Genomic DNA, 14433 nt, shown 5'->3' with positions numbered 1-14433 from the left:
CTATTCATGAACCATCCTCACAAACTCGCTGACAGGCAGAGCACCTGAAAGTAATGCAAAATGTATCATGTCAACGGTAACAACAACGCGTTGACCTGGAGGAGAATCAGATGGCAGCGTACTGGACTGGTCAACCTTGTCCTGTGCTGGTTATAGGGGACTGGAGCGTGTACGCGCCGGAAGTTATATAAAACTCCACACGACGACGCAGTGACCAACTCGTCCAAATCCGGGACAAGCCAAATCTTGTCTCATGGCCCACTTGAAGGTGCCCATGTTGGCGTAGGAACACGAGAGCTACTTCAAACAAGAACGATAACTCTTATTCTACCTGCTCTAACATAAATATTAATATAGGCGTCACAACAGCGCTCGCTGAATCTTGTTGTAAAAGTATCTGATACTAATAAATATTTCTTTTCATATTGGAACTCTGTGAAAGTTCACCATTATATGACATATGTTTATCTAGATGTGTAGACTCGTAAAAAATGAAACAGATGAAAAAACATATGCAACATCTTAAATGGACTGTATAAGATGTGGCGAATCGTCACATGGCGTTGGCCTGTGGCAGAGGTGCTATGCTGGCCGCATGGAACTCTGGGTAGTAGAGTGCTAAAAATTCTACCGCTTAGCGCATGCAAATCAAGGATAGATCAGTATGTTTGTTATAGTGCCTGAAGTATACAACTCATGACATGACAGATTAACTACTGTAATATGGAAGAATCAAATATGAAGCGGGACAAAAGAAAGTATACCGGAATTGAAAGAACTGTTTAATTTTGATTATGTCTATTAAAAATAGATTTGTAAAAAATAGATTGGTTCAATGAAGACTGGGGGCAAATGAATTGATTTTCAAAGATAAAATATCTAACATACCCATTCAGCATTTGCGCATTTTGCGAATTTTTAATGTAAATCAAATTAAGCTTTCTAAGCGCCAGTACAGTTCATTAAGATATTTTCAACTGACAATGGTGTGAGGTGAGGTGAAATGGGGTTTAACGTCGCGTCCAAGATTATTGCACTTATATAGCGCCGTGCATGCACGTGTATGTATGTGTGTGGCTGCTTGTACTAGTCCGGACTGATGCCGATTTATAGTGCTAGCTCACTGAGATACCATGCCGCAGTTTTACATGACTCGCTGACTCCAAGCCGACCAGTCATTGTTTTAGCCCATTAATGCCGAGCGCCAGACAGGGTAACAACAAGTACCATTTTTTAACGTCTTTTGGTATGACGCTGTCGGGAATCGAACCCCGGACATTCCGCTCTCCGGGCGGACGCTCTACCATTAGACCACGGAGGCGGCCCTCGACTGACAATGAAAAAACATGATAAAATCAACTGAGGGGTTTAGTTTCCTTTGCCTCTCAGTTTAGAGTACATTGTGAACCACCCACCGTCTCCTTCATCGCTCATCTGCATCAGGGCATCCGCATCCTTTTTGCTGAGTAGCTCCTCGGCCTCTGATTGGTCAATATATCCGTCCTGGTTCAGGTCGAGACTCGCAATGTCTGCCATATAAATTAAAAAATACTCAATAGTTTCCCGTCACATTATTTGGTGAAAATATACAGTGTAGTGTGTACATGATATTGCAAAAGTACTCAATGAGTGAGTTGGGTTTTACCCCGCTTTGATCAGTAGTCCAGTTACGTCACCGCCTGTCAGCTTGATGTGGGAGGAAAGCCAGAAATGATGCCGGTCTCAGACGTTTACCAATTTGGTGAAACCAACGGGCACGGGCAAACCTAGAACATAATCGGGACCATGGGCGCATACAGGGGGACACAACTCTGCACAGCGAATTGCGGGGCCTAAGACGACTGAACCGCCCACGAACACGGTACAAGCAAATCAAAATTGAGGCGAATCAGATTGAAACCAACGATCAAAGAATCTTGACTGAAATGACGGTTGCCGAAGATCACTACACCACCGTGCCCCTATTAGTTTCAGAACATAAAATTCTGGTGTCCCCCGCCGTGTTATTGCTGAAATATTGCTAAAAGCGGCGTAAAACCGTACTCACTCACTCACTCAGAACATAATATCCAATTGATGAATTTCTAACACTGATCAAACTCTAAATTTATGAATCAAATCTTATTGGTATCTGGGCCGAACTATTCTTTACTAGTGGTGTCAGTAGTTATTATAATGTCTAGGGACAATCGCGTGGATATCAAAATCAAAATTAATACAATGCATTTTCCAGATAGAGAATATATAAAGTCTGCTTCTGTGCATGAATAATAACACTCACGAATATCTAAGATTCCCTTACCTCTTTTACCAATAAATGGTGCAACAGCCTTGTAAACTTTGACTGCGGTTAGAGCCTTTCTCAACCTGAATCTAAATCTCCATCTTCTCCTCCTCCACCCAACAGATGGCGCCACCAGACACACGAGGACAAACAGCAGTAGCAATTTCATAACGTCTGAAGGGGAATATGAAGTATTCCAGTTATATCGCAGCGTGTCAGCTTACTGAGGGCGGAAAGCCCGAAGTGATGCAGGTGTCAGATGTTTACCACTTCGGTGAAACCCACGAGCACGGGTATAGTGCTGACAAACCTAGAAACATAATCGGGGCGAACCAGGATTCGAACCCACAATCATAGGTTTCTGGCGTGCCCAAGTGACGCAACACTGCACAGCGAATCGTGGCGCCTTAGGCGACTCGGCCACCCGTGCAGCCTATATTTCCTTGTGCATTGCTATAGTTGTCTCGTAGTCACTGGTCACAGTGTATGATGCCACGATACTCATATGAACTCCAGGTGTGAATGTGTTCGTCTGTGTGTGAGTGAAAGATTAAGGTTTATACTTGTTTATATTTTGAAAATCAGTTTCAACCCAATACCTCTTGACCCGTGAAGAATCCGGGTTAGAATAGGTCTTCAGCAACCCATGTTTGCCGTAAAAGGTGACTTTGCTTGTCGTAAAAGGCGACTAACGGGATCGGGTGGTCAGGCTCGCTGACTTGGTTGATGCATGTCATCGATCTCGATTGCGTGGATCGATGCTCATGATATTAATCACTGGATTGTCTGGTCCAGATTCGATTATTTTACAGACCGCCGTCATATAGCTGGGATATTGCTGAGTGCGGCGTAAAACAACAAACCAAACCAAACCCAATACATCCTGATTTTTTAATGATTCGTGTTACTCTGGAAATGGTATCATTGAAACTGTAGCAGCGATGTTTCTGGAATAAAAACATAATTTAAAAAAATAATTAAGTTCACGTATACTGGGAGACGTGGGCGATATAAAATGATTGAGAACGTTTGACAAATATAAAAATTGGCAAGTCAATTCTAAGCTATAAATCAGAAGTTTATATATTGTCAATGTATTTTCTTGAATAAAGAGACACCAGTTTCCATAACCATTAGAAAGACCCATTGTCCATTGCACGATATCGACTACTAGTATATCATGAGCATGTGTTCATGAATGACTATCACATAGTGATGACACCAGGTGTTCGCGAAAAGCTGAGCCATCTCTGCATCACTGGTCCCGCCGTCACAAACGAATGGAAAAAGCAAGTCAATTGTGAGAGGTGATTGTGTAGTGAAGGATTGAGGTAGTGAGTGATTGAGGTAGTGAGTGATTGAGGTAGTGTATGAAACCCTTTCTGATTTTCGAGCGGTATATGGATGTTGTTTTAGGGCACAATCAGCAGTATTCCGATAAGGGGCAATTGATATTGAGGTTCACTTCTCACGCAATCACGACTCACTCAATTATTCACTCACTCACTTCTTACGCCTCACTTCTCACTAAAATACTACTCAGTCACTCACTACCCACTCATTCACTCACTCACTCACTACTACTACTCACTCACTTACTCACTACCCGCTCACTCACTGATTCACTCACTACCCACTCACTCACTACTATTCATTCATTCACTCACTCACTCACTCACTCACTCACTCACTCACTCACTACTACTACTCACTCACTCACTCACTCACTCACTCACTACAATTCATTCACTCACTACTACCCACTCACTCACTACTACCCACTCACTCACTACTACTCACTCACTACTACTACTCACTCACTACTACTACTCACTCACTACTACTACTCACTACTACTACTACTACTACTCACTCACTACTACTACTCACTCACTACTACTACTCACTCACTACTACTACTCACTCACTTCTACTACTCACTACTACTACTCACTCACTACTACTACTCACTCACTACTACTACTCACTCACTACTACCCATTCACTCACTACTACTACTCACTCACTACTACTACTCACTACTACTACTCACTACTACTACCCACTCACTACTACCCACTCACTAACTACTACTACTCACTACTACTACTACTCACTACTACTACTCACTACTACTACTCACTCACTACTACCCACTCACTCACTACTACTACTCACTACTACTACTACTCACTACTACTACTCACTACTACTACCCACTCACTCACTACTACTACTCACTCACTACTACTACTCACTCACTACTACTACTCACTACTACTACTACTACTCACTCACTACTACTACTACTCACTCACTACTACTACTCACTCACTCACTACTACTACTACTCACTCACTACTACTACTACTCACTCACTACTACTACTACTCACTCACTACTACTACTCACTCACTACTACTACTACTCACTCACTACTACTACTACTCACTCACTACTACTACTACTCACTCACTACTACTACTCACTCACTACTACTACTACTCACTCACTACTACTACTACTCACTCACTACTACTACTCACTCACTACTACTACTCACTCACTACTACCCATTCACTCACTACTACTACTCACTACTACTACTCACTCACTACTACTACTCACTCACTACTACCCACTCACTCACTACTACCCACTCACTCACTCACTACTACTACTCACTACTACTACTCACTACTACTACCCACTCACTCACTACTACTACTCACTACTACTACTACTCACTCACTACTACTACTCACTCACTACTACTACTCACTCACTACTACTACTCACTCACTACTACCCACTCACTCACTACTACTACCCACTCACTCACTACTACTACTCACTCACTACTACTACTCACTCACTACTACTACTCACTCACTACTACTACCCACTCACTCACTACTACTACTCACTCACTACTACTACTCACTCACTCACTACTACTACTCACTACTACTACTCACTACTACTACCCACTCACTACTACTACTCACTCACTACTACCCACTCACTCACTACTACTACTCACTCACTACTACTACTACTCACTACTACTACTCACTACTACTACCCACTCACTACTACCCACTCACTAACTACTACTACTCACTACTACTACTACTCACTACTACTAATCACTACTACTACTCACTCACTACTACCCACTCACTCACTACTACTACTCACTACTACTACTACTCACTACTACTACTCACTACTACTACCCACTCACTCACTACTACTACTCACTCACTACTACTACTCACTACTACTACTACTACTCACTCACTACTACTACTCACTCACTACTACTACTCACTCACTACTACTACTCACTCACTCACTACTACTACTACTCACTCACTACTACTACTACTCACTCACTACTACTACTACTCACTCACTACTACTACTCACTCACTACTACTACTACTCACTCACTACTACTACTACTCACTCACTACTACTACTACTCACTCACTACTACTACTCACTCACTACTACTACTACTCACTCACTACTACTACTCACTCACTACTACTACTCACTCACTACTCCTACTCACTCACTACTACTACTCACTCACTACTACCCACTCACTCACTACTACCCACTCACCCACTACTACTACTCACTCACTACTACTACCCACTCACTCACTACTACTACTCACTACTACTACTACTCACTCACTACTACTACTCACTCACTACTACTACTCACTCACTACTACCCACTCACTCACTACTACCCACTCACACACTACTACTACTCACTACTACTACTACTCACTCACTACTACTACTCACTCACTACTACTACTCACTCACTACTACTACTCACTACTACTACTACTCACTCACTACTACCCACTCACTCACTACTACCCACTCACTCACTACTACTACTCACTCACTACTACTACCCACTCACTCACTACTACTACTCACTACTATTACTACTCACTCACTACTACTACTACTCACTCACTCACTACTACTACTCACTACTACTACTACTCACTCACTACTACTACTCACTCACTACTACTACTCACTCACTACTACTACTCACTCACTACTACCCACTCACTCACTACTACCCACTCACTCACTACTACTACTCACTACTACTACTACTCACTCACTACTACTACTCACTCACTACTACTACTCACTCACTACTACTACTCACTCACTACTACTACTCACTCACTACTACCCACTCACTCACTACTACCCACTCACTCACTACTACTACTCACTACTATTACTACTCACTCACTACTACTACTACTCACTCACTCACTACTACTACTCACTCACTACTACTACTCACTCACTACTACTACTCACTCACTACTACCCACTCACTCACTACTACCCACTCACTCACTACTACTACTCACTCACTACTACTACCCACTCACTCACTACTACCCACTCACTCACTACTACCCACTCACTACTACTACTACTCACTCACTACTACTACTCACTCACTCACTCACTCACTACTACTACTACTCACTCACTACTACCCACTCACTCACTACTACCCACTCACTCACTACTACTACTCACTACTACTACTACTCACTCACTACTACTACTCACTCACTACTACTACTCACTCACTACTACTACTCACTACTACTACTACTCACTCACTACTACCCACTCACTCACTACTACCCACTCACTCACTACTACTACTCACTCACTACTACTACCCACTCACTCACTACTACTACTCACTACTACTACTACTCACTCACTACTACTACTCACTCACTACTACTACTCACTCACTACTACCCACTCACTACTACTACCCACTCACTCACTTCTACTACTCACTACTACTACTCACTCACTACTACCCACTCACTCACTACTACCCACTCACTCACTACTACTACTCACTACTACTACTACTCACTCACTACTACTACTCACTCACTACTACTACTCACTACTACCCACTCACTCACTACTACTACTCACTACTACTACCCACTCACTCACTACTACAACTCACTCACTACTACCCATTCACTCACTACTACTACTCACTCACTACTACCCATTCACTCACTACTACTACCCACTCACTACTACTACTACTCACTCACTACTACTACTACTCACTCACTACTACTACTACTCACTACTACTACTCACTACTACCCACTCACTCACTACTACTACTACTCACTACTACTACTACTCACTCACTACTACTACTCACTACTACTACTACTCACTACTACTACTACTCACTACTACTACTCACTACTACCCACTCACTCACTACTACTACTACTCACTACTACTACTACTCACTCACTACTACTACTCACTACTACTACTACTCACTACTACTACTACTCACTACTACTACTACTCACTACTACTACTCACTACTACTACTCACTCACTACTACTACTACTCACTACTACTACTCACTACTACCCACTCACTCACTACTACTACTACTCACTACTACTACTACTCACTCACTACTACTACTACTCACTACTACTACTCACTACTACTACCCACTCACTCACTACTACTACTCACTCACTACTACTACCCACTCACTACTACTACTACTCACTCACTACTACTACTCACTACTACTACTCACTCACTACTACTACTACTCACTACTACTACTCACTACTACTACCCACTCACTCACTACTACTACTCACTACTACTACTACTCACTCACTACTACTACTCACTACTACTACTACTCACTACTACTACTCACTCACTACTACTACTACTCACTCACTACTACTACTACTCACTCACTACTACTACTACTCACTACTACTACTACTCACTCACTACTACTACTCACTACTACTACTACTCACTCACTACTACTACTCACTCAATACTACTACTCACTCACTACTACCCTCTCACTCACTACTACCCATTCACTCAGTACTACCCATTCACTCACTCACTACTACCCACTCACTCACTTCCCACTTATTACTCACTCACTCACTACCCACTCACTCACTCACTCACTCACTACCCACTCACTAACTACTCACACACTACTGCTACTACTCACTCACTACTACCCACTCACTCACTACTACCCACTCACTCCGTACTACTACCCACTCACTCAGTACTACCCACTCACTCACTACTACTCACTCACTACTACTACTCACTCACTCACTCACTCACTACCCATTCACTCAGTACTACCCATTCACTCACTCACTACCCACTCACTCACTACCCACTTATTACTCACTCACTCAGTACCCACTCACTCACTACCCACTCACTACCCACTCACTCACTCACTCACTTCCCACTCAATCAGTACTCACTCACTCACTTCTTACTCACTAATTACTCACTCACTTCTCACTCACTAACTACTCACTCACTCACTACTCACCCACTCACTCACTACTCACTCACTACTCACCCACTCACTCACTCACTCAATCATTACTCACTCACTCACTCACTACTCGGTTGATCACTACTCACTGTTTAATCAACCATTGGTCGCTCACTGGTTTCTCAGTCAGTCATTTACTTTTTAAGAAAAATCATCTTGCAACAATACAAGTGTTGTGTCAGGCAATTAGCTTTTTTCCAACAGCCTGAAGCATAATTGTCTTTTTCCATAATTTTCGAGAGAATGTACTTTTTCGATAAAATGCCAGCTCAGCACTCATTCAATCACAACTCACTCACTCAATCACTTCTCACAGCAATCTGTATGGTTTGTATGGTTAATAAGTAAGAAAAAAACGGTAACCCCCGACAGTACGAGATGGTCACCATTTGTTGCCTGTCATTTTCCCTTTCAAAACCGAGCTTGACAGCAAATCGGTTGCGGACGTAAAATATTTCATCACCATCACACTCTGTGTAAGGGAAGTAACTCTGTATGTCTTGGATTCAATGAAGAGCACTCAAAGCAAGAATTCACAAAGCTGGACGTTTTAAATAACATTTAATACATCTGATATATTCTCGTGTAGTGTGTGAGTGTGAGTGTGAGTTTGAGTGTGAGAGTGTGAGTGAGTTTGAGTGTGAGTGTGAGTGAAATAGTCTTTTGGGGTATGGGTTTTTGGATGCCGTTAAAATACAAAAATGCAAGCACACAATTTGGGAAGCCATTGCGTTACAGGAGTGTAATCAAACAGCGGCATTTGATTGATGTGTTACAGTATTATAGCTATTACATAGTGTAGTGTTTGTAATATACATGTTTCATAATGATCTATGATTTGTTATCAATTATTGAAATACAGATTGAGAGAGATTTTAGAGATTATTGAAATAAAGTGACGAAATTAAACGTATAATCTGTATTGTATTCGTTGTCTGTTTTGCCGAGCTGTCCTCGCCAATGAGAAGTGGACGTTTGACAAGAGGCCGAATTTTCCAATTTGGAGCCATTTTCGGCAGGGAAATATTGGGCTATTTGGCATGGGGCCGTTTTATCCAGCACCAAACTTATGAATTTTGAATTTCTCTACTCTTTCAATAAGACGTTTAGGTACAGATGCTAGTATCTTAATTACAGTAAAATACGGTTATAACGAACTCAAAGGGACTACTAATTTTAGTTCGTTATAACCGTAGTTCGTTATAAGCATATATACAACATAACTACAGCAAACAGTCGGGACCAAAAAGTAAGTTCGTTATATCCGTCAGTTCGTTATAAGCGTGTTCGTTATAACCGTAGTTTACTGTATCAAGAAAGTAATACTTTTGATTGGTAAAGATACAAGCATTTGTTATCACTGAAGAACCGGTTAGGGAGGTCTTCAGCAACCCATGCTTGTCGTAAAAGGGGGCTATGCTTGTCGTAAGAGGCGACTAACGTGATCGGATGGTCAGACTCGCTGACTTGGTTGATGCATGTCATCATATCTCAGTTGTGTAGTACGGTGCTCATGACATCAATCACAGGATTGATTATTTACAGACCGCCGTCATATAGCTGGAATATTTCTGAGTGCGGCGTTAAACAACAAACAAACAAACAAACAAACAAACAAACAAATCCAGTTTCCACACTAGCCGAACTACGCTGGAATTATGGAGTTAAAGTTTGGCTGGACTAGCGAGTCTTATATGCAGGGTCCAATCGAAATCGCGTAACGAAAAGCAAAGCATGTGTACCGCCAACTCGGCGTCAACAGATATTTTCCAAATCTTTTCATGTTTTAATCAATGTGTTCAGGTGGTATGACGCACTTTACAAAGTAAGACCCTTTATATTACAAAATAGATTTTGATTATCGATCAGATCGTCTTGACTAATCGCCGCCATTTTATTTTGAGAGGTGGAATCTGATTGGTCAATAGGAGGGACATAGAAGGAACATAAGGAACATAGAAGGCACGATCAAGTCAAGAAATTCCAGCCTAGTTCGGCAGGGTGGAAATTGGACTTTTAGAGTCAGTTAACTCCCTTGCTGATCGTAAGAAGCGATTTAATTGATCGGGTGGTCAGGGTCGGTGACTATGTTGATGGCGTGGCATAGTACCCGACGACGTGGATCGTCGCTCACAATACCAATCACTGGATTGCCTGGCCCAGACTCAACAATTTGCAGACCGCTGTCCTACAACATGAATATTTGCTGTGTGCAGCGTTACACAATATTCGAGTATACATATGTGATTTTTTAAATTTGGATGAATCTCCCAAGCATGGGTGTGGTGCTAACAAACCAAGGATCATAATCAGGGTATATGTGGGATTCGAACCGCTTACATCGGATCCTGACACACCTAAATGCCCTCACACTGCACTGCGAATAGCGGTGCCTTGGGCGCATAGGCCAACGTACCCCGATAGTAATATCCATACCATTGAAATCCGCCATAGTGAATGTCAATAACGTTAGATTTGCATCTCGTCCTCTCAGTTGACAAAAATAAATGAAAGTAAGAAAGAACATTACACCATAATATGGCATTATTATAGCATTAACATTCTTCATCACGTGTTTTTGCAAACAAGCATGTTACTTTTTAATGCAAATTGTTAGTGGCGGGTTCTACCGGTAGGGCAGGTCAGGACATGCTTACCCTTTTCGCGCATACCTGGTCTCATTTCTCATTTCCAGTGATCCATTCATGTCATTTTCACCACTCTTTTGCTTTCCATGCCCAATGGAACTTGTTTCTGAGGATAATCGAAGCTGATTATTCTCTGGCGTTGACGTTTTATTGCACATCGCCAGGTAATTATGAAAATAGTTTTAAAACATTCCTAACTGTAGATATTTACACTTCAAACGCACCCTGTCCCTGACTGGTTTACTTTCCCTTGAGCGCCTGCGCTCCTCGCCTGCATTTTCTAGGAGGCGAAGGACAGAGTATCCCAGCTCTATCTGACCTATCTCCAAATACAGCATTTTGCTGTGGTGAAACGGTGACCCATTTCCGTGTAGCGGGTCTGTCTGTCGAGAGGGACGGGGACAGGCCTACAGCATATCGCTTTGGGGGACAAAATCTTGACCCATTTGCGTGTAGCGATGTCTGCCCGTCGAGAGGGCCGGGGACAGGCCTATAACGTATCGCCATGCGGGAAACGTTGACCCAGTTGCCGTGTAGCGAGATATTAGCACTTTTGGACAGTGTAAATAATTGACCAGTCAGGCTACAGTAGTAAACCTATTACCATCACGGAGTGTACTGGTTAAACATAACAAACGCACTCAGAACGTTGTGGGTTTCAATGTTAACAATATCTGCATGTCTCCACACAACAACTCTTATTAATAAATATTACATTAATGTAGCTATTACTTTGAAAAGGTTAATTATGAAAAGATATTAATAATTTTACCAATGAAGATATATCAATGTCAACAGTATCATGTATACCTGATTCCGGGGTAGAATAGGTCTTCAGCAACCCATGCTTGCCGTAAAAGGTGACTATGCTTGTCGTAAAAGGCGACTAACGGGATCGGGTGGTCAGGCTCACTGACTTAGTTGATGCATGTCATCGATCCCAACTGCGTGGATCGATGCTCATTGCATTAATCACTGGATTGTCTGGTCCAGACTCGATTATTTACAGACCGCCGTCATATAGCTGGAATATTGCTGAGTGCGGCGTTAAACAACAAACCAACCAACCAATCATGTATACCTATGTGATTGTGTCAATCACTGCATTGTCTGGTCCAGACTCGATTATTTATAGACCGTTGTCACAAAGGTAGAATATTGCTGAATGCGGCGTTAAACAACAAAGTATCAATAGGTAGGTGTGCTACAAATCTTCTTTGCGCGGTGTTGATCCATTGGATCAAAGTTTTCTTGTACACATTATGTATTTAGTGTATAAACATATAAACAATGGTCAAGTTTGAACAATGTTGATGATTTAGAAACAATGGTATCATTGTAACATAATGTGTTACACAGACATCGTGGCAACATAGCATACACTGAGCAAAGAAAACAGTGTTTAACAATTAATAGGATTTTGGATGTTCACTATGAAATATATTGCCTGATAAAACAAAGTAAACACACACGCATGATCAGTATGTCTACAGTAGACTTTTTGTGTTCCTCGTTCAACGCTATATTCCAGCTGCACGACGATGGTCTGTAAATAATTGAGTCTGGACCAGACAATCCAGTTATTGACGTGATGAGAATTGATCCACGTTACTTAGATACGATAACACGCAAGCAAACAAGATCAAAAAGCCTGACCACCCCATGCAAGTAGACTCCTCTTACGACAGACAATCTTATAGGTAGCTGGGGACCTATGTTATTTGTCGGGATTCCCACGGGTTAAAGTGACATTTTCTTTAGGCAGACGGACAAATTGAGTCTGTGCCCTCTGTTGAAATGGGAAGAGGTTGCCAAAAGCGGCGTTATATTACAACGTTCTTTCAAAATCTATTTATATATCATCCATTTAGCGCCCTCTTTCATGCTGGTCGACAATGTAGAATACGTTGGCGTCCGATATTTCTTCAATTAACGGCTACTTAAGACTGAAAAACTGCCATTGCGACTGTCAATTTTAACTGACTTTGACATTTTCTGAATCGGTTTGCCGTTCTGTTGATGTGAACATCGGTGTATGTATCTTAAATGTCGTATCGTTGTAAGGACATTGTCATCATACACATATATTTGATGTCCATCCTTCATGCTTTTATCAATTTTGGTTTTTGTTTAACGCCGAAATCAGCAACATTCCGCTGAGATACACAATTTTCACTCGCCCATCAACGAAACCAAAGATACGAAGGGACATAACTCATGTCAACCTACAATTACAAACAGTTTGTGCACTTTTAAAGGGGCACTGATCTAACGCCATTCTCCGGACTGGTTGTTGCCTTTGTTATTGTTTTTTCCCCCGTGAGTACCCGGATGATACGCAACGCAACTGAGCGTGACCAGAGACTGGGCTACCGTCTGCAAGGACAGCTAAATAAACTTGGAGGCTGGAGGCAATATTTGTTTTACGCATTTTTGCATAAACACTGATTGGTTAACTGTGATCTATAAAGATTCGACAAAGGGCGCATGTTAAATAATTTCTTCAGCCTAAACAAACAGACAAAAAGAACGGCGGAGCTCATCGGAAGTCGTCATTTGGAAATACCCCAGATGGTTATAGTTTAATACTAAAAAAAGTATCCATGCAGTGAAAGCATTTTCGGATTTCGGATTGTGTAATACGATTACTACTCCCTTGTTGTCATACACGTTTTCTCGTATAACCCTACACTTGTGTATTTGTCGTCATTCACTTGATGCTCAGTTAATGAATTTATTACAGGTACAATTAGTGGTAGCACCACTTAGATTACCTGACAAAGGTTCCCATTTGGCATTTATTGTGTCTGGGGTAATTATTCAATCTAAATCCAGGTTTGAAGTGAGGTTATGTATTATGCACGTGGCAGCCCAGCAAGAGATGAATGATCAGTTGATTTACTTTTTTTTGTAAATCAACGGATCGTTCCTAGTCATCAAAGGATTAACAGAAAATACGTTGATTGATTAATCACTGTAATCTTGCACAGTGGATATGTCAAAAGTGAGTGTTTACATGTCTAGGTTTACTAAAACAA

The 14433-nt window shown here is 41.7% G+C and overlaps 1 protein-coding gene across 1 annotated transcript; it reads right to left on the bottom strand.

The window, feature by feature from the left end:
- On the bottom strand, positions 1–2453 carry LOC139460623 (uncharacterized). The gene is made up of 3 exons (XM_071242091.1): positions 2303–2453; positions 1416–1529; positions 1–44 (listed from the first exon to the last, which is right to left on the bottom strand). Exons 1-3 carry the CDS (start codon positions 2451–2453, stop codon positions 1–3), a joined length of 309 nt encoding a protein of 102 aa, XP_071098192.1.
- Between the last annotated feature and the right edge of the window lie 11980 nt (positions 2454–14433).

This window comes from Haliotis cracherodii, unplaced genomic scaffold (genome assembly GCF_022045235.1).
Source record: "Haliotis cracherodii isolate W230 unplaced genomic scaffold, xgHalCrac1.p SCAF_14, whole genome shotgun sequence".
NCBI classification, from domain to species: domain Eukaryota; kingdom Metazoa; phylum Mollusca; class Gastropoda; order Lepetellida; family Haliotidae; genus Haliotis; species Haliotis cracherodii.
The sequence above is the reverse complement of the archived record's forward strand: the minus strand, read 5'-3'. Positions and strand labels throughout refer to the sequence as shown.

What these genes read in the sequence shown, in the direction of transcription:
- LOC139460623 (XM_071242091.1), bottom strand. Translation starts at nt 2,453, where the DNA reads ATGAAATTGCTACTGCTGTTTGTCCTCGTGTGTCTGGTGGCGCCATCT. An exon ending in ACCATTTATTGGTAAAAGAG is followed by an intron (nt 1,530 to 2,302) that starts GTAAGGGAATCT and finishes TTTATATGGCAG; the next exon opens with ACATTGCGAGTCTCGACCTG. An exon ending in GATGAGCGATGAAGGAGACG is followed by an intron (nt 45 to 1,415) that starts GTGGGTGGTTCA and finishes CATTACTTTCAG; the next exon opens with GTGCTCTGCCTGTCAGCGAG.